A 27,302-nucleotide genomic window follows, 5' to 3' on the forward strand; every position below is an offset into this window, starting at 1 on the left:
AGAATAAAACGTCAGGACGCCATTACACAATTACAAACTCTTGATTGAGTTTATGATTCACTGATAGACGTGCTGAAGACGAGTGAAGTGTTGGTTTGGTGTGATAATGTTGCTTAAGCCCAAAAGTAATACACCGATTATTTATGTATAAGCACACTATTATTTTTGGACACTCTAATAATTATGAAAATAATATTCGATGCCATGAAATCGGGTTAATACCGTGACTATTCAGAAACGTTCATTTCAGCGGCCTGGAATTATATGAACTCCATTGATTTGGGAATTGATGTCTAACTGATGTGGAATTAGCAGCTTTCCAAGACGTTCAACAAAGCATGGATGACTCTGCAACTCTTCTTAAATGGTAAGCAAAATATTCATGTCTTTGACCGCTGTACCAAAAATGTGATTTAATGCTTTCTCAGAATGTGATACGGAGCCCTGCACATGGCATCCAGAAAAAAAAAATACTAGGCTAAATTGTGTGCACGTTTTACAATTTCGTTCCTTCGATTTATAAATTGATGTCCAGGGAACGAATTTGTCATTTGTGCACACGATTTAGCAAATCGACGGAGCGAACTGGCAAAACAAAGGTATTAAATGATAATCGTGTGCACGTTTTAGTGCATCGAGGGGAACCAATGAGTAAATCGTGTGAATGATTTCTTAATTTTTTTCTTGCATGGCATATGCAGGGCTGTGTAGATCCTGGAGTTATGTCCTCATTTCTTTCATTAGGAATGATAATTGCATAAATAATTTCCAAAATGAATTGTGACTGGATTTTCACTGTATACAGTTCAGTTCCTTTTAAGGCTCTAGTGTAAGTTATTGCATTTATGTTGTTACATTTCAACTAATTTCAAAGGGCTGCTAAAAAGCAATTAACACTTTATCATACTACTACTTGGACCTGAAACTCAATTTTACATTTACATTTAAATGTAATCAGTTTTAAATGAGAATTTTTTTTTTTTTTTTTTGACTATAGTCTTTTGTTGTGAGCAATACATTAAAACTGATGTGTCTTGACATAAGTATATAAAGGAACATAGACTTTTCTGACACTGTTAGCCATTGTGGTTCACTCTGTCGACATTATAGGAAACTTGCTGAACTTAAGAGGAGGCTAATCTTTAATGAGACAATTTGATAGATTAAAAAAATATGCAATAAGAAGGCAGGCAATTGTAAGAATTACATTTTTATTCTTTGGTTTAATCTTTTTGTAATTTTGTTATGCTTCAATGTCTTTTACAAAATTATAATCGGGTCTGTTCCAATAACTAGCTATTTGTATGTTATTTTTAATATTTGACTACTGAATTAACTTCACCATTAAATGTCTCAAATTCATTATTTGTTTGTTTAATTATCAGCCCTTTGATATGTCAATATGTAGTACTATAAAGTATAGAGTGTCATGAACCCATATGGTGTAAGTATATACCATCCCAAATGTAGAAGGTGTTGTGTGTGACCGACTGCATTGATCCATGATAGAATCATTTTCATGTATATTCATATTCAGTCATTTTAGGTCTGTTCTCTTTCTTTGCTTTGTATATGAGTGGAAAGGCAATAAATGCAAGCCATTGCATGTGGCTTTGTAACAGACGCTATCCAAATCCAAATGTTTTAGTCTATAAGTGGGAGTCAAGGCTTAGCCAAGAGACACAGATAGTGGCAAACGCTCCCTGGTTATTTAATTAGAGGCGGCTCTAATGTTTTCCATGTTTCTTTGGAGTGACTGGCGTACTGTAGGGAGGGGGAGCAGTGACATCAGTGACTTTAACTGGAACCAGATGGAGACTAATTAATAAAAGGCCAATGCTGTAATGGAAACTGAATCAGTGCTCACATATAGGTGTCAAAAAAAGATAGAGGAACAATACTTATTCATAACTGAGAAGACAGAGAGATCACACCAGGTTGCCTCTCATGGACGTGGTTCAAGGAAGACATTTTTCATCCATTGGGTCATGACTGGAGAGCAGGAGCTTAGCTGGAGTACTTCAGCAGTGTGGATGGGGTTTGAGGCCTGGCTGTCACTACTAAAGGCACAAACCAAACTAAATTTTCCAAAAGCTTGCTGTGTAGTGTTTTGCATGACAACGAAGCCTTTTGTCATTAGCATTTCTTTTTTACTGTTGAATGGAATAACAGTTGATGCTTGGTATAGACGTGACCGGAGACTATAAAGAAAAGAGTCAGACATGGTTGCATGTTGTGATTCATGTAAAAACTAGAGGTTTCTGGGAAGAACAATGATAAGTGTAGACTGATTAACACTAAAGACTGATGTTGTGGGGAACGCTGTGGTCAGATGCGATTTAGTATAGACATATTAAATGTTTAGCTTGCCTAATAGCTATGCATTAGCGCAAAATCTGATACATGTCTTTAAAGGGTTAGTTCATCCAAAAATGAAAATTCTGTCATTAATTGCACACCCTCATGTCGTTCCAAACCCATAAGACCTTTGTTCATTTTTGGAGCACAAATTAAAATATTTTTGATGAAATCTGAGAGCTCTCTGACCCTGCATAGACAACTGAAATGTTCGCAGACCAAGAAAAGTAGTAAGGACATTGATAAAACAGTCCATTTAGCATCAGTGGACTAACCTTCAATTTTGCAAAGCTACGAGAAAACTTTCTGTGCACAAAGAAAACTAAAATAACATAATTTATTCAATAATTCTCCTCCCCACATTAAAGTTTTTGTCCCAAAATTTTGTAGAGTACCATGACGCATGTGCACGTTTTCCCCATAACATAATCAACATCACCATTGTTTATGTTCAGCAAAAAGCATGCACATGCTCTCATCACTGTCCAGGCCAATCAGAAGCTGTGGATGACAGGGAGGTCTACAGACTCCTGAAGACGCGGAATGCTGCCTTCAGAGCTTGGGCCTGAGAACAGCCAGGGCCAACCTGTCCCGCGGCATCAGAGAGGCTAAGAGACAGCACTCCAGGAGGATAGCCCATCAATTCAGCGACAGCAGAGACACTAGGAACCTGTGGCAGGGGATACAGACCATTATAGACTACAAGTCCCCACCACGGACCTGTGACAGCAACATCTCTCTGCTGAACGAGCTGAACACCTTCTTCGCTCGCTTTGAGCCACAAAACAGCACCACTGCACAGAAGACTCCACGTCCTCCTGGCGATCAGTGACACTAGATGACACTAACCGCAGACAGCGTGAGGAGATCCTTCAGCAGGATCAATGCACGCAAAGCTCCGGGTCCTGACAAGATCCCTGGGCGTGTACTGAGAGACTGTGCAGCAGAACTCACTGATGTCTTTACAGACATTTTCAACATCTCACTGAGTCAGGCTGTTGTTCCTACATGTTTTAAAAATACCACCATCATTCCAGTTCCAAAGAAGCCATCTCCATCCTGCTTCAATGACTGCTGTCCTGTTGCACTTACTCCCTTGCACTTACTCCCATGAAGTGCTTTGAACGGCTAGTCATGCACCACATCAAGTCTGCCCCCCATCCCCTCCCTCCCTGGACCCCTTCCAGTTTGCATATCGATCCAACCGGTCGACCGATGATGCCATCGCCACTGCTGTCCACTCAGCACTCACACATCTGGACAAAAAGGACTCAAATGTCAGAATGCTGTTCATAGTCTTCAGTTCAGCATTCAACTCCGTCATCTCTCAACAGCTCATTTACAAACTGGTCCAGCTGGGGCTTAACACTTCGCTGTACAACTGGCTGTTGGACTTTCTGACTGGAAGACCTCAGGCATTACGGGTCGGCAGCAACACCTCCAGCACCATCACACTGAACACTGGGGCCCCCGAAGGATGTGTGCTGAGCCCCCTCCTCTTCACTCTGCTGACCCATGACTGCACACCGTCACACAACTCCAACCTCTTCATTAAGTTTGCGGATGACACAACTGTGGTGGGTCTCATTAGCAACAAACATGAGACAAACTACAGGAGCGAGGTGAGCCGCCTGGCCGGATGGTGCAGTGACAACAATCTCGCTCTGAACTTGGAGAAGACGAAGAAGATTGTTGTTGACTTCAGGAGAGCGCACACTCAGCACGTTCCTCTGACCATCAACGGTGCGACTGTGGAGAGAGTGTGCAGCACCAAGTTCCTGGGTGTGCACATCACATAGGACCTCTCCTGGACTGAAAACACAGAAGCACTGGCCAAGAAATCACAACAGCGTCTCTACTTCCTCCGCAAACTGAGATGAGCTAGAGCCCCACCCCCCATCATGTACACCTTCTACAGAGACACCATCGAGAGCATCCTGTCGAGCTGCACCACTGTGTGGTATGGTGCCTGCCACGTGTCCTGCCTAAAGACTCTGCGTATGCATAGTGAGAGCAGCTGAGAAGATCATTGGTGTCTCTCTCCCCTCCCTCCAGCACATTTACGGAACCCGTCTCGCAAAGCCCTCTGCATCACAGGTGATCCCACCCACCCTTCACACAGCTTCTTCAGCTTGCTGCCATCAGGGAGAAGACTCCGGAGTCTCCAGGCCAGGACCAGCAGACTGAAGGACAGCTTCATCCACCAGGCTGTCAGCAAGCTGAACTCCCCCCTTCTGACCCAGGCACCATTGAACTATGAACCCCCCCATCCCCCCTGCCCCACCAGATCCCACATCCTCGGGTCCTTCCACCCCCAACCCCCACACTATTATACGATGACATGCAGCAGTCACTCACTACCACACTCAGCATGGATCTGACGTATTTCCACTACCTCATCAGTCAGTTAAATAAAATAACTGCGCTTGAAGCCCTTTGTCACTTTAATCAGACTAAATACCATTTTGTTTTGTTTTTTGCACTAAAAATCTTTTATCTGCACTGTTGTTCACTTCATTGATTTGCACTCTATCTGCCATGTGCCTTGCGCTGCTTTATTTAACTTTATTTTTAATTTTTTTATGTCTTTTTTACATTCCCTTATTGTATAGTTGTATCTACATTTTATATTTGATCTAGAGTTTTAGGCTTTACTGTTAATGTTATCTGTATGCACCGGGGGTCTGAGAGTAACGCAATTTCGATTCTCTGTATGTACTGTACATGTGGAAGAATTGACAATAAAGCAGACTTGACTTTTTATTAAACTTTTCAAGGACTGATGCAGTGCAACACATTAAATAAATATGTGCTCATTTGCATACATTTCCATAACAGAAATCTGAACATTGGATGAAGACGTTTTTCATTTAAACAAAATTTTTGTTTATTTTGATAAAAGTTTTGATGCCATGAAATCTGGTCAAATTTGGCAGTTCAGATAAGAATTGAAATCTACAAATGCAAATAGTCAAAAAATGTCAAGTGCATGGAAGAGAATAAATGTCTCGCCTTTAGAACGTTTTTTTTTTTCCTACTCCATCTCAAATGTTTAATAAAATTATACTTGGTTCTAATACATTATGTAACACTTACAGTTCTTACTATTGTTTTTATCTTTAGTATATTGACTCCTAGATCATAACTAGACCACCATTTTCTATTATTATGCAAATTAACTATATTCTATGGTTAGTATGATTTACAGGCTTTGGTATAATGGAATACTTGTAAACTTCACCATTGCATGAAGTCTCCCCTCTAACTCTAATTCCAAGGACACGTCATAGGAAAAGAATGATAGAAATCAACAAAATGTCCATATATGAGAGAGGTTTCAGAGAGATCCTGTATCTTTGTCACCACATTATAAGTGTATGATTACTTTGTGTTTCTTTGTGATACATGCTGTATCTGCATGCAGTGATGTCAAAAACCTGAGTAAAAAAATCCTGTTTGTAGAACTGTTTGGTAAACACCCTTTTTGTTTAAAGGCACATTTATTGTGTTCCCTGGTCATTTATCTTACTTTTTATAGGTATAAAATATCTATAAAAATATAAATCCTATAAAGTAGCTAGTAAGGTGCATAAATACAGTGCCATTAAAATGATCGTTCCACAATCTAGTTACTATCGGAAAAGGGGTATGTGCCACCAGAATACCATTGCCTTTTTATCCCACATGCATGACCCAGATGTCAGCAATGCAATAAACACAGACTATTTCATTTTAAGATCACATTTCTTACACCAAATAAGTAATTGCTTGTCATTTTGCTAGAAATAAAGAACACAACAGGTCTTATTAATGAACACCATCTTCCCATATAAGTTCTCTATTGTATGTAGTAAAGTCTAATTTTTTGACAGTTCAACTCCAGGATCACCTAAAGGAGTACTGGTTAACATTATTTTGTAAGTTAGGAACACAAAATGATGAAGCCTTGTACAGCCACATGATGAGATATGGAGCTATGTTTCTGCAGTATTTGAATTGATGTGTAATTCTTTCATTCATTTTCTTTTATATAGATATATTCAGCTACACCACCCCCCCACCCCCACCCCCCCCAGCAGTGATCTTCATCTTTTGCTGCAAGGCATGTTGATTTTTTTCCTCGTAAATGTGTTTGAATTTTTGGTATTTTTAATAATAATGCAAATGTGTGGCTAATATTAACAAGATTACACGATTTGCTATATTTATTGCTGATTTATTGCATATTTTCTTGATTGCTGAAGTGTGTAATTTTTTTTTGGCATTAAAGTATATTCTCTTATGCCAGCTCAAATCCAGAATCAACAGTAAGTAATTCATTCGTAGGTTATATTCTGCACAAAAAAGCACAAACATTTTGGTGTGATAGCCCTATCAAAACATTGTTTTTTGTTGTTGTTTGTTTTTAGCATCCAACCTGTCTGACACAGCAACATTCATTTATCCAATGACAATAGTTTCCCTGATCAGCATAACTGGAGTGAGCTAGTTTTATACAAACCACTATTAGTTTTTGTAGACTCGGTTTATATTAACAAAGGTCAAGGTTTGGCCGGTTAGCATAGTGCGTGGTTATTGTATGAATGTTTTTGTAGGACTCTTAAAATGTGAAACTGAATTGAAACTGAACTGAAAATGTGAAATGACTTATATTTTTCCTTGTCTGCTGCCCTTCACATCTCAGCTCAGGATAGTTGCTAGTAAAGGGTTCGAGACCAAGTGCTGTGTTCATCCAATCTGTGTTGTGATATCATTATCTTGCAACACTAGATTTAGTCACATTGTATTATAGCTCAGGAACTTCTGTATTCTGATGGCAGATTTTAAGTTGCATGCTTTTGCCACTGAAATGAATAGGAATGCTAGCAGATTTCCTAGGTTTTAGACCTCCATGCATATTATACAACCAGTTTATAACTCTTGGTCCACTGGCTATGATAGTGCTAGTACTTTTATTCTGTAATGTTACAAAGCATTTAAAAAATAACTTTTATCAATATGAAATGACTTGCTGAATTCCATGTCAAAAATATCCAAGTAAAATTAAATACACTTGTATTTTTTGAACTATTTAACTGCTTATAAAATGCTCTTTCTCACAAAATATGCTATTAGTTAGTGTTTTTGCTTGTATTTTGCCCAAATTGATGAAAAAGAGTTTAGGGTAGCCAAACCATTACCGTACACTAGCGCAAGCTTTCTACTTTTTTATGATAAATGTTTGGGATGTACTACAGTTGTAATGCAGTGTTCAAATTGAGAATCCCAGACACCCCAATTCAGAAAGCTAATTCTTGACCATCATTTAAATTGTCAGAGGGTTGTTCATGGCGAGTCTTCCTGTTGTTCTTCATACATTGGGACATTCAGTTATTGTGTCAGACTCAACGGTGAGCTTGAACACCCAGCAATAGCAACCTATAATCACTGTAAGAGATCTGTGTTGTGGATTTTCATCCAACTCTATGCTAAACCCCACCAGCTGATTTTCAGATTTTACTGCTGACCACAATGAACCTTCACCGAGCCCTGAAGCTCAATCTCTTATGAAGTGTCCTATTATTCACTTTCATCTCAGTATTTAGTGGTGAAGCACACTGAGCAGGGAAAAATGTTTGGAAAATGTTTAGTTCTCAGATTTCCTCTGAAAGTCGTCCAGTATGTCACAGACTTGAAGCAAATAAGGAACAGGGACTGTACCAAAACATTATGCATGAAATAATCTACAAGCATTTATATATAATGAAGGCTGTATTGAGTTAGTTTATTTTGCCATGAAACATGAACACTAAAAAAAAAAACAAAAAAAAAACTTTGATTGTCTCCATCCTCTAGTTGTCTACTATACTTTGCAGACCGTCACATGCTTGTACACCAGCACCCAAGCTCTTGCTATGACAGTGAGTAACGTACATATTGTCCAGTGTTCAGAGACTGTACATTATTGCAGTCGACAGTCGTGTTAAGTCCTTTCAAGCATTTAATATCTCACTCATGCACATTATTTTACAGTAACAGGATGCCTTAATTATATAATTAAGGACAGGATTAATTAAGGCCCCTGAACGCCCGTTGCTTTGATTTAGGCGAATTTAAAATCACAATTCTTCGCTTCTGCAGGGCTCTTCATAAAATCCCACGCAGGATGAACTGTTGCAAAATGCGGTTTTTCAATGCCCCATAACCACTCTGGCTATGTTAATAAAAAAGCTTTAATTTCAAATTACATTTGGTTTGTATTTACATTGCATTTATAGATGGCTTGACTGAGAAAAACAACTTTTATCCAAACAAGAATAGGTCTTTAAACATACCAATTAAATCAATAAAACCAATCGGAGTACTGAAGGCACACATTTAACATAATTAAAATGTTTATTTGGAACTCAGGGTAGAATGGCTTTATCTGATGACCGGTCCACGCCTTTGTGTAGCTCCAAACTGAGTAATGTCACGATAGGTTTATCCATCCATGTGATTAGGTTCCATTATTAAAAGTATTTGAAATTGGTTCTCATTTACGAATGCTAACTTTCGTTTTTTGGACGTATTTAAGAAATATTTTTGAGCGTGGCGTTCTTGTATGCAAGTTGATAAAAACTTTTATCCAGAAGAAAAAAATCGGGTACAGAATCGTATAGAGAGGAACTATGAATTAACATGGTATTTTTGTTCAACAAGATAATGGGATCAAAAAAAAACTTTTTATAATTAATTTTATTTCCAATACACTTGTTCTTCTGAGCAGTTAGTCGAACTGATCCAAGATATCTCACGTTCGTGGCTCCCCAGATTATCACTAAAGTATAATAAAGTTTTGAACTGTAACTGCCATATTATTCTGGTCACTTTATGCTGAAATATAATCTAATGTTAGGAAACAAAAGAAAATAAGTACACTTTTTATTGAGATATGTTTTTACAAGTCTATAATATTTCAAAATATTGGTTGTAAATGAGAAAATGGGGAACACTTAAACTGAGTTTTGAATGATAAAATGTTGTTAAACAGAAGAGGTGATGAGTATCACTTACGGTTTTAAATTCACTGTGTAAGGTTTGTGAAGCTACAATTTTAAGTAGCATAGGCCAAAAATAACACATCCAGTGTTGCGCGTATAATCAAACTTAGAAACTTAGAACACAGTCCAAAGTTGATGTTTGGATCAAGACGGACGGTGACGAAATTTGTCAAATGTACCTCTGAACGTGACCATTGATAGGCTATAATATACTGTATATATGCCTGTCATGGAAGTTGCTTTTGTGATGTCCTCGTGATTTCTCTATTCAATTATCACCCTTTTAATTTTTTTTTAAATAGCATATTGTTTGAATTGCGAACACGTATTTTAATGTTTTTTTATATGAAAATAAATTCCGTTTTGTTAAACTATTTAAATTTAATAATTAAAAAATTGCAAATAAAAGCGTGTTTTAAAATTTAAAGTTGTGCATTCATACTGTGATTTATTTTGTAAGAGGTGAATGGGTCTCCTTGCGCGTTCTCCTTGGCTGTCTGCTGTGAAAGACTTTGAACTTGAACTTTACTTCTTGTCCCTGTCCAGCCGAATATGAATTAAGTACTTCTCGATTTTATATCCGAATCTATTAATTTCGTATCTCAACGTATTTGATGGCATCTGTATTCCTTTTTTTAAACGCACTTTTAAAAAATGCATAATTTATTTTTGACGTGCGTATAGGACACTAGAGTACAAGTACGGATTTATTCTTCTGTCTTATAGTTTAAAATTTGGTATATTGCAGTGGTCTGATGCGATGTTAACTTTTTCACAATATACACCAACTTGGATAGGTGTCCAAAGAGCTACATTTTAGTGCTCACTGACTTAGTACTTATACTTTCGTGTCAGTATATTGATTGTGACCCACCTTTCCTTTTTCCTCAACTGTAAATCTGGAATTATGTGGATACTAATATGGTGGGACACGTAAAAAACGGCACAAATAGCTTTATGCACAAGTATTTTTAGACTTCCTGTTCTAAATGATGACGTTTATATTTTGGATTTTGAGAAAATGGTCGATGTACAGCTTCGAACTTCATGATAGCATGTATTGTTAATCGATGTCAAATGCAGAGATATGTATAATTGTAAAGCTTTCCAGAGAGGTTAAAGCTACTTTTTTTCTTTCTTTTGATTTCAGAAACGATTTGTCAATTATTTGTTCCTAAGATACATATCTTAAATTCTAATTACGAATTATTAAGTGCATATCCGTTACAGCGGTTAATATTAACAAAAACAAACCGTTCTGTTTCGTTCCAAAAAAATGTAACAAAATAAAGAATAGATCATCTTTACAGAATTCAGATCTGAACATGTTCTTAGGTGCTTTAGGTCTGAGTAGGTTGGATTTGTGATGTAGTGTGCAACTTTATATAAAGTTTTGTGAACACCCAGAGTTTCTGGATATAAAATGTTTTTTTATAGCCTACAACAGTTTCTTATTCTAAAAATTAGAACGGTTGAAAATAATGGAAAGAACATAACATTGAGTCTAGTTTAAACGTGCGTGTCAAGATACCAGAGAGTAGTTAAAATGATACCATGGAAGATTAGATTTAATATATTCCTATAGCAAAAATATTTTTGTCCATTTGTGATAAATTGATGGTAAGCCTAGGCTGTAAGACCACCGCTCTTAATTATGTGTGCACATACTTTGGGCACGCCGATATGTGTCGTTGTGATTCTGGGATGTTTAAAAATAGCTAATTACTGCAGGCTGATCATCGTGTTTTTCCAGAAATTTCCAGCAGACTGTCAGAATATGCCGTCACATTTGCAGATTTGTTGTTCTCATCCACGCTTTTTTGTACATTATTTAGTACTTACATTCCACCTTAGCTCTTTGCACGTCCGTTTTTGTTTCCATACACGCACACACACAGTTAGGACCCCAAGTTTGCATGCCCTATGCAGAATAATAATTATAATAAATAGAGATAATATTTTACTTAAAATTGCGCTTATTAAGATATTTTTACACAATAGATATTTACTCCACATATAACTACAGTAATATCGGAATTAACACGCATCCTCTGGGTTCCTATAGTTGTAGTATCCTCGATTATCAATGACTGTTTGCATTTCACTGTTCTTAAGCTAAATCCTCTAAGACCTGCACATTAATTTGGTTTTCCTGCATTTTGCTCATTTTTTCTGCTATTTAATATCATTGTTTGCACGTTTTGTTGAGAACCAAAATTATAATTTAGCAAATAGGATGATCGGTGTATGTCTTATGTAACTTCTAATAGGCCATTACTTATTTGTTTAAATATAGGAGAGAAAGGTTGTATGAGAGTGTACTGTGTCGACATGATAACGTAATTAGATCTTACACTGGGTTTCTTATTATCGTGTAGTTATTTTATACGATTATGAAGAGGTTATAATTTGATAGTTTTGTAGATAAGAAATGAATATCCGATTATATATTTTTTTTTCCTGTGACGCCTTGTGTAAAAAAAGTGCTGTGATGTTAATAGTAGCAAGTTATTGTGGATGTGCAAGTTCTAGTTTTGCTGTTTGTAGCTGTTGCGAAGGAAAAAAATACATTGTTAAAAGAACTCGCTGCTGTAGTAATTAATTGTTGCATGTTGTTGAAAAGACGATGGTGTCATCCCTTGTGTTTAAGCCGCAAAAGTAGTCTCGTTTTGGTCCTTTGTTAAAAATAAACTCAAGATGTGTTGCTTTTTAGAAGCCTATACAAAGAGATAATGACATAACAAAGGGACATGTTTTTTTTTTTTTTTTTTTGCTTCTCATTCCAGATCAGTAGATTAGGTGTGATATGTAGCATATGATATGTGGTATATATGTGGCTGTTTTCTACAGTATAATAGTACAATAGAAGTGACTTGAAGTAAATTGCTATCTGATGGCTGCTGTAATGTTTTTCTTCTGCTATTTTCTTTCTCAAATATGAAAATAATCTGAAATAATCCCAAATTGCTAGGTTTGAAACAATTTCACGTAAAACAAGAGCTCAAAGCATTACTTATAACAATACAATGAGATCGGTTCAAAATATTCCAGCTCACCAAGATCATGGTTCATTTTCAAATCCCACTGCTGGTACATGCATTCTGAGATCTCAACGGTAGGCTATATTCTGTTACATATGGAGGAAATAAGAAAACCTTGACTACTTGTTTGACTATCTGAAAAGATGTCAGAAACCGAGAAAGCTACACTTAGAGCCTGTCGCAATTAACATGTCTGCAGAGGAACTGGCCGCCTCCTTTAACTTGAACTTGGACTTCCGACGAGACGTGGGGGAGACATTTTGTCTGTATAAACGACGTGACAACCGGACCTTTGGTTGTCATTGTGAAGCAGTCTTCTGAGTCTAAAGGCCTTAACGTAGAAAAGTAAACGAATGTTGCAGAAAATCAAAGACGAATTGTCATATTGCATGAGATTTGTCAGGTGTTTTTTTTATTTTAATGTTGTCTACTACTACTTTAAACAAGTCATAATAAATGGATCGTCATGGGTCCACAGTGTCCATTATAATTTTTTCGTGGTTTGTTTCTGGTTTTGTAAGATTGCTTTCTGGCTTCAGTGTAACCAGTGCTTGTTAGAATTACAAAGCAGGTGATATACAATTAACAGATAAATCTAAACCAGTACTACTGGGGTTTCTGTGTTAAAAAGGTTAAAAATGAACATCCCGGTCCGTGTATCATTATTAGGAACGCAATGATACTTCCCATTTCTTGCTGTATACTCGGCCTGACCGCAGATTTGAATGATCGTATTGCTCACATTCTTCATATCAGCCACAGATTTATACCGCACTGCACCGAGACAGAACTGACGCAGGCCTAGCCATATTCTGCTGACATCTATGCGAGATTTATAAGGATTTTTTTCTTCTAAGGGACGGTATAGGTTTTTGGAAGGAGAAGGAAGGTCGTGACGAAACAAGAGTTTGATATGTTTAGTTAGTTCAGCTACTGTTCTTTTCTTGGCTTAAATTTTATTTGAACCATGTTATTATAGGGGTATAGTATAGCACTGTGCCACTGTAGCGACATTTTTTAATTTTAGGAGAATCAGTTCCTTGAACTAGGCCTGCAACAGCTCCGCAAGATTGTGCATGAAGAGGCAAATGTGTAGCTTTAAACGCCTGGAGCACTTTACTTTTACTTTTTTTATGATTAAGGCAAAGATCAGCTTGCGTTTATGTTTTTTGAAGAACTTCCTCTCATTCAAAATGCAGTATACTATTATGTAAAACTGCTTGGATGTTTTTTTTTTTCATCAGTTTCGTAATAGCGATATAAGTAGGCTACTTTTAACGCACATCTTAGCAAGTAGACACGTCTTAACAAATAATTAAGCAATTTCGGTATAACCATTAATCTTTAAAGAAGATGGATATGTATGATATACCCATCAAAAAGTATTTTTTTAATGTTTTTGACTGACTGACTAAACTATTGAATGTGAATATTCAAAAGGTCTTCTGTATTGGAAAGCAGAATAGAAGCCATCTTTTAATATTGCCCAGGCTAGCGAGTTTTAACCGGTGTTACAATCAATTTTTCCCCACTCCATGACAACGCAAGACGCTCAGCCACAACAACCCAGCTCCCAAATCTCTAAATGACAGATTTCATTGACTTTAACTCGGACGAGCAAAGCTGTCTAACTCTTGTTTTATTCTATTAATAAATGAATGGGCTCAAATGAGATCAGCTCAAATCTGTGCTTTATAAGAGCCTAAAATCTATTTTTATTTTTAAAGACAATTAAGCAAAAAAATATATATGTATGTGTGTATATATATATATATATATATATATATATACACACACACACACACATTTTGACGTTTGTGTACTGTAAATGTGTTTGCATGCGGCAGGGTTTAAGTTATTTGCTGGGGAATAAATTCCGTGTGCACATGCATAAATAAATGTATAAGTTTAAATTGCGATTTGGACCCAGAGGGATAGAGAGATGTGTAGACAGCGACAGGTTATCTGTCCTTACTCGTATACCTGTATTAATATTTGCTCGTTGGTTGTTATGGTTGTTGTGAAAAATAACATAAAATTGAAATATTTAAATATTTTGCTTTTTTTTTACCATTATATGTTGTTTGACATTAGAAGAATTTGTCACGTGACCGACAATTTGCATGTTTATTTTTTGTAAAGTTATGTGTTTTTAGATATTTTCGTTTGATGACGTCGACGATGTTTGAACTATATTGGTCCTTTTTATCTATATTTGAGAAATCTCGATTTGTAACAGCCAAGACAATGCTTTTCTTACACTTTTTATCCTCTTTAAGCATTTGTAATATTTTTATGTGATATTTTAATATGTATTTTCAAAACATCTCTCCTTGTCAGCATGTTTAACTGGGGCTAAAAAGTCATTTTTCAGAAAAAGTTCAGATTTCTAGTTTTGGGACTGTGATTAATAAGTTGATACTTCAGTGAGCATTCCTGTGATTCTTTGCAACGGAAAAGTTAAAACATCAAAGCCAGAGACTATGCCTATAGAAATCACTGCTTAAATGGACTGAAACACACAGAGATGTGCATTTCTAGTTTCACAAAGTTGTAAGGAAACGTATGAACCAGGCTTGTTTGCTAGATCTCTTATGTAGGCTATATTCAGCGAATTTATTTGTTTTTATTTCTTTTTTTGTCTTCGTGCTATTAAAAGAAATATACGTTTGCAATATTTGGAAATAAATCTTTTGACGTGAAATAATGTGCTCTGTGATTTAAACAAAGAAATGCAATGAAGAAAAGTCCTTTCACGCAAAACCAATCACAGGCGTACGTTCACATAGAGACAGACTGACTCAGACACAGATACACTCACAAGATCCTCTTACAGTTTGACACTGTGCTCACAATAGTGTTTAGAGTCCCATTTTAGAGCTCTTGCTGTTTTTCAAACATTGCTCTCTGATTTGAAATGCTAATACGGAACCGTAATGTAGTTTCACAACGCAAAATGTGGAACATTTAAATGTATTTTAGTTAAGAGGAGTGTAAGTTGAACTGTTGCATGGAACTGCATTTCGTAACACAGGCTAGTGAAGTATAAAGCCTTAGATTAGGCGTACTCAGTATTACTATTTTACAGTGTTCGAGATGAGATGCGATTAATTTAATTGAAACTATACAAGTGTAAAACAACAGTAGCTTTAAAATGCATATTTCAGACTAATAAGAGACATAGCAGGTATTGTCAACAGAGCTTTTTAAATTAACGCCGTTTGAATAACATAGCATATTCAAAATTGCTTTTTTCAAACAGATTCTTGCATGTCTTAAAAAATATTTTTTGTTTTTATTAAAACTTGTAGCTACATGAAGCACTTACATGAGCACTACCTTGCTGCTTGTGGAGTGCGATCTTGAATATGAAATAAATAAAACGTCATTTAAATAATAGAAATGGATTTGCATTGACTAAGAGATTTAGGCTACTTTTTTATATCGCTTGGGATTTTTGGGGATTTTGTTTTCTAAAAATAAGATGTTTTGTACCTGTTATAACTGCTATTTAACAGTGATCGTTCCCGATTTAATTGTTAAAAATCAACTTTTGAAGTTGTTTGCAATGTAATGACAAATTAAAGTGAGCTTTTGAAAATGATCATCCAGGGTAAATTTACTAGTTTACTGCATAAGCTATTGCAAGTTCTGCCTTACATTAAATACGGTAATGAGGTAACATTCGACCAAAACTCTTTGGCCTACGGCTTACTTTACAATCTTATTTTAAGATCAATATTTTGCTGGTTTGAGGAAGAAAATGTAAAGAAATATTGTACAGCATCAGTACTAAAACATAATTTTTTCTTGTTTTGTGACGAACCTTTAGTTCTAGTAGTACCGTAGCTCATTTAATTAATGTCTACAAATCTTTATAATATAAGTCAGACTAGTAAATTAGAAGCTCCATAATTAACATGTCATACAGAGGAGCACTTCACAGTAATACGAGAGGAAGAAAGCAAATTTACCGGAAGGGGATTTCTGCATTGTTGGTAGTATTTGTCTTCCTACTCGTAACAGTTTAACAGTTGCCGGTGCACTTTTAAAAAGTAGAAATTACTTTGGGGACCACTTGGATTGTTTGTCGGTTTCTTTTCCGTTTTCCTAAGTTGAATCTCAAAGTCTTTCAAACTACAGCGAGTTTGCATGCATACGAGTGTGAAGTTCATTCTTGTCTGTCTAGACTCTGATTACGACCCTGTTTGTCTGCGTTTTTTACCTTGACCTTGGACTTCCATGCAGCTGTCATTTGTAAGATTTGTCCATTCTTCAGTCTGTGGAGACAACGATGGCTGTATCTTTGCAAACAGGAGTAATCAGTGAACTCATCAACAGTATATCTAACGCAAAAAAAAATGTTAAAAACTGTTCAGATTATCTGTAATAAACAAAGACGTCTCTGTCTGTCTAGTCGCTACACAATTGAAACTAATAACAGAGGAATGTTTTAACAGGGTATGAGACGCTCTTATTCATTCCTCATGAGACGTTGCATTGTAAATGTGCAACATCAGACCGGAAGAAAATCGGATCCTGTGTCGGTGCGTTTTTTCTTGCCATGGCACTAGCTGGATCTGATTAAATATTGTTGTATTCTACATTCTAGAATTCAAAAAAGAATAAAAATGCAGAATAACATAATAAACAACTATGATACCTGGAAAAACTACAAATATTTTTGGATATGTATTGTGTTATCCTGACATTATACATTTTGGACAAGTCAGTGGGAGGGAAAGATGTTAATGAAAAATGTAAAAATGTATCTATATATTTTACATTTCAAATATTTTTTTTCAGCTGTATATTTTGATGATTTTCATTGCTTTGTTTGATCTCAATCTAAGCTACGTTCACATCAGCACGCGGTCCTAAATGCTGGAGGGTACATGGAAAATAATAATTAAAACAATTGTATAACTGAATATGAGGCAAATTATTTTATATCAGTAAGACAGAAACAAATATATATCGATGGAAAAAGCAATTCACAGAAGAGTCATAACACGCCATTCGTTTTATAATAAAAACGGTACATGAGATAATATTACAGAGCACACTAATGCTTTTGTGCCATGTATAGAGAGTTTTTATTCTGTTTTCTGGTGTGTTTGTGTTTTTGCATTTTTATTTGCATATTACTATAGGAATATATATTATTTAGTTATTTTGTTGTTGATTTGGGTTTTATTTTATGTTTCTAAATTTAAATTACAGCAGAGTAATTCAGTCGTATATTAAATAGCCAAACGAAAGTTTTTTTTCCCTCAAATGCAAATGGAAGTTAGTCCTTTCCTTTAGGTTATTGATGAAGAAAAGCTACTTTTATTGCAAGAAAATAAATAAAGAATTACTGAATTCATACGATTCCGATCATGTATTATTTTCTTATGCTACTCATATTCTGTGTAACTCTTTAATAATTTATGCACGTTTCCTTATATATATATATATATATATATATATATATATATATATATATATATATATATATGTATGTATGTGTGTGTGTATGCTGTCACATATATGCAACGTTCGATATTGTAGACAATGAAGGCTAAATAAAAAAATAAAGTGCATACTGCCAAGTGTCCAGACATTTGTCGGCCGAAATGTTGAGGTTGTTTTCTTTCCCCTTATAAACTTGTAGCCTTCCCCTTTAAGAACAGCTATCTCCAACTCTCTTAGCCAATGCCCGGGCACTGTAAACCTTAGAAGCCAGGCGTGAAACGTGAGCCAGTAGTTGTTTAAAGGGATTATTCTTCCCACCCACAAACCAGTCTCATTGGGATAGTTAGCATATCACGTGCCTGCGCTTTAATGAACTGGACACATGGACGTAGTCGTGCGCATGCGCGTGTGTAAAATGTAGTTGGAAATGAGGTATCAGTCTTAGAGTAGGCGACTTTTAAAAAGCATCGGCAGCCCGTGATATGACGACTTCGCTGGTCCTGCATCCACGCTGGGCGGACACCTTGATGTACGTGTATGAAAAAAGCCCGAATGAAAATAATCAGAATAAAAGCCAAATTATGGAAGGATTGAGCGGGAATTGCCCTGCGACTCATTGCAGGGAACTGATCTCACACCCCGCGTTGGGGCGGCATTCCGGCACCATAGCGACTCACCAGGGATCCATGTACTCGGATATATCTTCCCCTGAAACTGGGCGACAGTGCCCCGCTCCACAGACGTCATCTAGCGCCTCTCTGAGTTACGGCTACCCCTTTGGAAACCCTTACTACGGTTGCAGATTATCTCACTCGCACAACGTGAACTTGCAGCAGAAACCATGTTCATACCATCCCGCAGACAAATATGCCGAGACGAGCAGCGCCTTGCCCACGGAGGAGCTCTCCAGCAGGGCAAAAGAGTTTGCTTTCTACCCGAGTTTTGCCAGCTCGTACCAGGCGGTTCCGGGATATCTAGATATGTCGGTGGTCCCCAGTATTAGTGCGCATCCTGAGCCACGTCACGATGCATTGATCCCCATGGAGGGCTATCAACACTGGGCTCTGTCGAATGGCTGGGATGGACAGGTGTACTGTTCAAAGGAACAGACACAGTCTTCTCATCTTTGGAAATCTCCGTTTCCAGGTATGTGTTGGAGTAGTTGTGAAAGTATGAAAAGTGCATGTGTATTACATGAATAATACGACTTCCTGTTATGATAGGACATACTTTCCCCAATTGTAATCTGAACTTGCAGATCATTCGCCTTTATGTGTAGATTTGTATTCTTCACGAATGGTAATCAATTCATAAGAGCTTTCATCTCATAACTCTACATAATGGATTATGATTGCGCTTCCAGAAGGTCTGCAGGAACCTGTCAAATGTGTTGGTTTTGTTATATTCATTTTTGACACGTGACAGTTAGTAAACATTCAATTGGTTTACCACAACAATAATTTGATCGAATCCTAAACTTTACAAGTTTCAGAAAGACAGAGTTTAGTTCGCCTAGACTATACGTTTTATTTACAACCTCTTACATAAAATACAGTGTTTGAGTGGCGTATCTGGTTACAGAGGTTAGTCATATATTAACTCAAATAATATTGAGTCACAGGATTCTAAAGCTAGGAAAGTCACGCAATTTGGAAATGGGGTATGGCAATAGTGTCTACCTTTGCTCCTCCCGTACAGAAGGTCTTATTTAAACCACGCATATAAATCTTTGTCAGCAGTAATCGGGAGTGGTGTCCCACAATCTGTTATGGACATTTTGCAAATGCCATGGAGCAGCATTATTTGTTTCCTAAGACCAGCTGATGAACTGTAGTCAAGTTATTGATTTTAGCTGTGAGCAAAAATATTGCATATGATGCAAATACCAACTCAGCCATTCGGTATTGTTACTCAGCTGTGGCAAATCAAAATGACCAGTGCTATGTTGGTAGTTCACTGTAATTTCAGCTTTAAATTAAATATAATGGCGCGTTATAGTGAATACTTGTCACCACCATCACGCCCCTGACCCGTTTAGCAACCCTCCCCTCCCCCCTAGAAGAGGTCACATACACAGGTAGCCACGAATACCCACTAATAAAGATATAACTATATATATATATATATATATATATATATATAATTTTTTCCAAGTGTGTTTGGGGCCGTTAGACAAAAACTAGTGGCTGACAGAAGGGCTGTGGACATACCTCTGTCTAAAACATTATTGTACCAGTTTACAGACAAGATAAAATTCTAGAATACGTCTGTATGTATACTTTGGTGCCAGAGGAACCTAATATCCTGTACCTTATTTTACCTTTACTGTGATTTTAGTTAGTGATTTTGGAAAAGACTGTGCTGGGCGATAGTGCACTTTTAAAATAATTAAGGTGCACGTGAATTTACAGGACAGTATACTGCGTTATAACTGAAAAACACTTGTCATTGCTAACCGCAATCCTGGCATTTTAGCAAGACTTTATATTGAGGATGATTTGGTCTTCTCAAAAACCCCATCCATCTAAACTTTACTCAAGAATGATTTATTGTTGTCTGTGTATCAGTGCTGGTTTAAAACCTATTCTACTGGCTACTCCAATGCTAGGGGGGGACAATAACATTAGCATCGTGAAATGGACCGAAAAAATGGCCCCTATCCACCTATATATACCCATATAGGTAATTTTTATAATTTTAATATTACTATATTATTTTCCATTCAATAAATAAAGTAGCCAACAAAAGGAACACAACTACCCATTTGTTCATTTATGACCGTCTTGCCTAGAGATATTAAAATCATTTGACGCAACAATTAAAAAGACTACTTTATTTAATAGATAACTGCTTTTGATATTTTTCTGAAGTGTCGATTGAAACAAACTTTCTGCATCTTTTATAAGTGTCTCACTGGACAAACAAGTAATAATAACGTTTCCCTTTTTTTTTTTATAGATGTTGTTCCGTTGCAGCCAGAAGTCAGCAGTTATCGTCGAGGGCGCAAAAAGCGTGTTCCCTACACCAAGATACAACTAAAGGAACTGGAAAAAGAGTATGCAGCAAGCAAGTTCATCACCAAAGACAAGAGACGACGCATCTCTGCGACAACCAACCTCTCAGAACGCCAAGTTACTATCTGGTTCCAGAACCGCAGAGTGAAGGAGAAAAAGTTTGTCAGTAAATCAAAGACTAATAATCACATGCATACTTGATATACCTTTCGTACTTTTTTCGCCAGCCAATATCCCTCCGTCCAGAAAGTCTTATTTACCTCTTTTCAGAAATCATGAATGAAGAACATCTGGGCAGCCTCATGCCTAAACTGTCTTCTTTCACTTTATTTAATTTAAAGCATGCACACACATCATAACCGCTTACTCTTTGGCTTTTTGGGCATATGATACAAAACTGTGAAAATACAGAAAAAAAAAGAGAAAACATTTAAACTTCGTCCTTTTTCTTTGAATGTACATATATAAATAATAAATATTTAAAATTACACAAGTATCAAAGAGACACATGGTTTACGTGCATCTGAAATTTAAAGGAGACCCGACCCTTCTGCATCTCTTCCCGAGTGCGTCAACGCCAACTAGCCAGCAGAAAACACTCGAGGGGCTCAACATGTACGAGAAGAAAGTAAAAAATCTGTGGGACACTTTGGATGAATCAAGACTTGTATAACCTCTCGAAAGGCTGTAGCAAATGCTGAACTGGATCACAAATAGAACCGACATTTGTTTATCGTGGACATTACAAAGATTTTGCTAGAATGAGCCTGTGAGACTTCAAAAGCTAAATGGTTCACTGTGGGATACATTGCTTTTTAATGCCGAGGGTAAACCAGGCTGCTAATGTTAACTGTACAGTTTAATGCTTCTATTATTTAATTTAGATTTCGCGTATGACAGTTCTGTAAAAAAGGAATGTTAGATCATTTGTATGTGTACTTATTAGCAGTGAAGGATATGACTCTGCCATGCAACTGGAATGATTGTAAGCATTTAAAAATCATTTAGTATTAAACATTAATGCACAACCTTTTTGTTTTTATATATAGAAATATATATCGTAAAGCATTGGAGCTGTTCACACGACTTGTCTGTAACTCTTTTCGTGCAGTATGTGAACTGTATTGTGGTGTTCAATTCCTAAAGTACTGAATTGAGACATTTCATAAATAAAAATGACAAAGGAATTTGTTGGGTACATGCTGCTTGTAGTGAATCAATGCATTTCAGTTATCAATGACAGCGGTAGCCCATTTATGGCCGCTTCATAGAGAGATGCATATGTGTCCACCCATCTTTATATGTTTGATAAAACTTTCAAGTGAGCTCTTACAATAGATTCAATATTTTTGTGTTGTTTGGGTAAGGGTTTTTCAATAGGCGAAATGTCTGCACATATTGCAAAGACTAACTTTATCAATGGAAGTGCTCGCGGTTTCTTGAAATATATAGATATTGAAAAATAATAAGACAAAACAAGATGATATTGACAACTGCAAATAATAAAGTATTTTCAGTTAACTTACAACATTTAAATGGTGTATTTATATACTTTAAATGCTGGCAATCTAAAATTTTGCGCCGAGTAGCCTATAGTTTTAACCAGAATGTTCTAGCAACGGGCTTCCAGTAGGCTACGCCTTACATATTTTAATAATTCAAGCAGTGCACTTGCATGTGATCTAGTAACGTAGTTTATTTCATTATAGTATTAATAATGTAATTACTGGTTGTCCTTCATTTAGATTTAAAATCTGCTCCATTCGTAGGTAATTTTACCATAATTTAAGTAATGTTTTTAAACAAAGTCGAAAGAAGGCGAATTTTCGATGAAATTTCTCTATATGAATATGCCATATGCCGCAAAATTCAGATTTAATATGATCTTCACCGTTTCCCACATGATCACAAGGATTATCCTTTTTCTTGTATCATGAAGGTATGATCGGAAGCATTATATCCACTTAATGCTTAAAGATGTCCTTTTTCTTATCTACTTTTTCACTTTTTATTATTAATCAAATAAACTGCCTGAAGCACTTTTAATGGTGTAATTAAAAAAATACGTTTTCCTTTGAGACACCTTTTAATTTTAAAGGCAGTTTGTAGGCTACATTCAACGAATAAATGAAATGCTGTCAACTGTTATCTAATTTGCTAAAAACGGTGTTGTACAGTTCCGAGCCTTAAGAGAGTATTAATCAGACGTGATTTAACACAAAATATATTTGTTTCTAAAAAGATTTTTAGTACAGTTAAACACACACATATATATAACCCTAGACCACAAAACCATAGGTCGCTGGGGTATATTTGTAGCAATAGCCAAAAATACATTGTATGGGTCATAATAATTGATTTTTCTTTTATGCCAAAAATCATTTGAAATTTAAGTATCCGTTAAGACATTTTTGTAAATATATAGAAACTTTATTTATTTATTTTTTGCACCCTCAGATTCCAGATTTTCCAATATATTTGTCTTGGCCAAATATTGTCCTATCACAACAAACCATCCATCAATGGAAATCTTATTTATTCAAATTTCAGATTATGTCTCAATCTCATTTTCGAAAAATTTACCCTTTAGTCTGGTATTGTGGTCCAAGTTCACATCTATATTTCCCCAATCGAGACCAGACTATAATCGCTAATTTGCCTAAATGTACTAAATGCATTAATGTAAAGGAAACGCTGAAAGAAATGCAAATATTATGTGGATATAAGAAAGTCTGTAATTTGGTGTATACTAACGAAATTTGAATTTCCTCAGTAACACGTAAGAGGCACAACCCGGGTTACTGCTAAAACTTTTTGCCATCAGTCAGCTATCAGTGTTGTGCAGAAGTTGGCTACTTTGAGGAATGAGAGATTTCATGTTGACTGCATGATAGTTAGGCTTCTGTTTTTACCGTCACGTGATCTTGCGTTACCCTTGACCATGACTATGCAGTCGCTTTGACCTTGACATCACAGAGTCTTGTGAATAATAAACAGAGGGGCTGGACACCACTGCCCGTGGTTTGTTTTCAGGCAAACAAGGTGTTATTTCCCTGTCTAGACGGCAAGAGTTAATGACATACCATAAATACATAAAAAAGGAAAATGCTCTGATTATCCGATATCCTTGTCATTGTGAAAATGTACATTGTGTACACCCGTATTTTACTTAATCGTACACTCCGCTTTTTCTTTTCCGCGAACCCTTGCCCGTATAATTTCTAAACCACCAATGGTTGTATTTTCTCATCATGAGGTGTAGGTTATATTGACCAAGAAGGCAGGTAGTGCATTCACGTCTGCAAAAGACTGTTCACAGAGATGACATCTCGTTTTATTTCCATAGGCGCATTGAGAAAAGTTGGGTACTTCCTCCCAAATATCAAGAGATGCGTCCATCGTCATGTCAAAAGGTATGGTTTTATACTTGTTGTTTTTTGTTTTGTTTTTGTAGTGAATATGCACAATGCCTTGGTGTTTTAGATTATTTATGAATATATAAATGTGTGCATTTATTTAATGATCTCATATTGATGCACTTGCTCGGTCAAACTAACATTTTCTATGTCTGGTTAGGCGCAAGGCCTATTCAAAATATCCATAGATCTATTATGAGCAATGCGAGGGAAAGAGAAAACGGAACATCCTCGCAATGTTTTTTTTCCACCACATTCATAAATACAACACCCTTTAGGATTTTCCCAATGCCCTTGTTTTCGTCCATTTATTGCATAATGTAAAAATATCATAATTTTATACTCTCTGTAAACAAACAAACAAAAGTAAATAAATTGTTGGATTTTTAAAGTCAGACTACAAATTTCTCATTATTAGCTGTGAATGGTTTAGTTTAAACCTGTGTTGATAACTGTTTTGTGTCGCATCATTTTACTAATATTAATATTATAGAAATAGTTTTATTGTTTTGACTATAGCTATTAATATTAGTTTCCGATTTTGCATTGGACAAATTGTAGTATTGTAATATAGAAGTAGAATACGTAAATTTGCTAATTTTTGTCGTGTATTACTGATTATCACTGCATTAGTTTATTAAATTGTATATCCACAGTATATATGTGTGTGGGGGGTGTTGCAATAATAAGCCCCTAAACATATTCTCTTAGATCACTTAAATGTATTTAAATACTTGCGTATACATTAAGATAAAAAAGTATACGCATTTTTAAAGCTAGTTAATTTCTGGTGGGGCGTTTCTTTAAGTTATTCATGCTGGGATATTCGAACAATAAATATAGAAATAAACGATCGGAACTGTAGGGTTTCGATCAATGTGCTGCTTAAATAATATGTTTAATGCATAAGGCCTGTTCAGCCAAACACACGAGCTCACGTTAGCTTTTTTATTCACCGTTTCTAAACAGACCAGCTGGAATGCGAGGAGAGAGCTCTGTGTGTTGAGGAGAAAGGGGGTCTGATAACCTCTGGTGGCGTATGGTGGAAATATCAGGAAGTGAGCAGTGTAGATTTAGCACGAAGACACATGCTTTGCACCGGTCTTTATGTAAACAGTTTGTGTCTGGCTCACGTCCTCTTATAGGATACGTGTGTTTAATCTAAGATAAAGGTAACTAATAAACTACTAATATGTAGCTTAATATATAGGCTTATATAAGAAGAATTTGCTAGTGTTCATGGAAAGACATGGTAAGAATAGCGGACACACATTGAATTGAATAGTTAGGATAGATTGTTCATTGAAATATATAAATGTAGCCTACTGATTGAATACCCAACTGTATATAATATATATTTATCATTTTATAGAATGCTATATAATATATGGTATAAATATTATAAATGCATCTCTTAAAATGTGACCCAGGTTTGTCGTTTCTCAAATGTTTTTATTTTGTCTCTCTTTAACTTCAAATATCCCCAGCTCGAAGCATAAAACTGCATAGTTACTGAAAAATTAACAAACTATTAAATATAGCTAGAAAAATAGCAAAAACTTTTTTGTTGTTGCAATTTTCAAACGCCGTATGCTAAGTGTTTCTCAAACATTAATTTAACCATTTACCTTGTTTTCTTCTTTACTCTCAATTTCAACTATCGACTTAATTTAAGTAGATTTAAATATAGTAAAAATTTAAGCAAACGTAATTGTATTAAACTCACAATTATTCAACAATACCAACACAAGCACTTATTTGTGTGTTCATACACAATTCTTCTGGAAGCTTCGTAGCAGTAGTGTGTTTATTTCTCTAGCTATAAGCCTACGTTTCTATTTAAAATTACGATTTAATTAAATTATAATTTAAATGTACTATTACTGTAGTACTATTATTAGTTTTAATGTCTGTTGCGATATCCAACTATCATCAGATTTTCCTTGTCTTTAAAATGAGTTCAAGTATTGCACACCTGGGATTTTGCATTTAATTCACATTTAATGCACGTTTTTTTCCCCTTTAAGAAATCGGCCTTGGTGGACGTTCACAGCAAGGCTTTCAGTGAGCCAACCTGTCTTCCAAAATCAAAGACAATAAAAAGGCCTTTGTTTACGCTATGGCCCTGTCTGGACGGAAAAGCGATTCCAAGACAGCAATCTCAGAGCGGCGCAGACAGTGCACTAGACACTGACCTTGAACTAACAACTATTTTAGCCATTTTCCAGAAATGTTGGAGATTTTAACTTTGTCCATCCCAGCGGTAAGAAAATTTATTCTTTTTACTGTGACTTTTAAGCGATATCATTTTAGAAATAGGTTGTTTGAGTGGAATGTTTCTGTGGCTGAATTTAGTTGTTGAAATGTCATTCATTCCAAGGGAGAACCAGTAACTCTCTCAACAACTTGTTTTACTCTCTGTTGTGCTCTTGTAGGAAATAATAAAATATTCTCACTACAACTAATCAGAAATAGCATCTGTGTATTAATAATTGACTAGTGTATTAATTAGCATGAGTGTTTTCTCCAGGTGTCTCTAGATTTTTTTGGTCTCTAGCTTCATATTTGGTGATTACATTTAACACTCAAATGTCCTGATATTTCAGTAAAACATCTGAATGAATTTAAAATATATATAGACGGAGTGTTGCGTAGCATGTTTATTGGTTACATGAATCTGGTTCTGGTATGGAGTACTCTAGCCGTAAAACATGCACATGTGTGACTACAATTTTGATGTAATAATACTTTGACAATTTAGAGGACAGGATTTGTAGTATTTTAGTTGTTTTGAGTATCTTTTATAGGTGTTACGTCAATATTTGAACACCGGATTTCCTTAGGCAGTATCTTTGTATTTATAGATACCCATCGCCATTAATTAAGCTGTTTGTGGTTATTTTTGCTTTTGTCAGTTTCTTTCAAAGCCGAAGAAACAAAAATAAATAAGTTGGCCACGATCATAATTACGATCACGCCTACATAGATACACTG

The 27,302-nt window shown here is 35.9% G+C and overlaps 1 protein-coding gene and 1 long non-coding RNA gene across 3 annotated transcripts; both read left to right on the top strand.

The window, feature by feature from the left end:
• On the top strand, positions 1–26,773 carry LOC128011724 (uncharacterized). 2 transcript variants are annotated; one of them, XR_008182596.1, is made up of 3 exons: positions 1–367; positions 24,239–24,305; positions 26,336–26,773. It is a non-coding gene; the product is annotated as an uncharacterized LOC128011724 (long non-coding RNA). The 2 variants fall into 2 exon arrangements; XR_008182595.1 differs by lacking the exon at positions 1–367 and having other exon boundaries at positions 22,955–24,305.
• LOC128011715 (homeobox protein Hox-C13a) lies at positions 18,233–22,079 on the top strand. Its single transcript, XM_052594406.1, has 2 exons — positions 18,233–19,024; positions 20,837–22,079. Exons 1-2 carry the CDS (start codon positions 18,361–18,363, stop codon positions 21,091–21,093), a joined length of 921 nt encoding a protein of 306 aa, XP_052450366.1. The 5' UTR covers positions 18,233–18,360; the 3' UTR covers positions 21,094–22,079.
• Positions 26,774–27,302: the final 529 nt, after the last annotated feature.

Source organism: Carassius gibelio, chromosome B23 (genome assembly GCF_023724105.1).
Source record: "Carassius gibelio isolate Cgi1373 ecotype wild population from Czech Republic chromosome B23, carGib1.2-hapl.c, whole genome shotgun sequence".
Taxonomy (NCBI): domain Eukaryota; kingdom Metazoa; phylum Chordata; class Actinopteri; order Cypriniformes; family Cyprinidae; genus Carassius; species Carassius gibelio.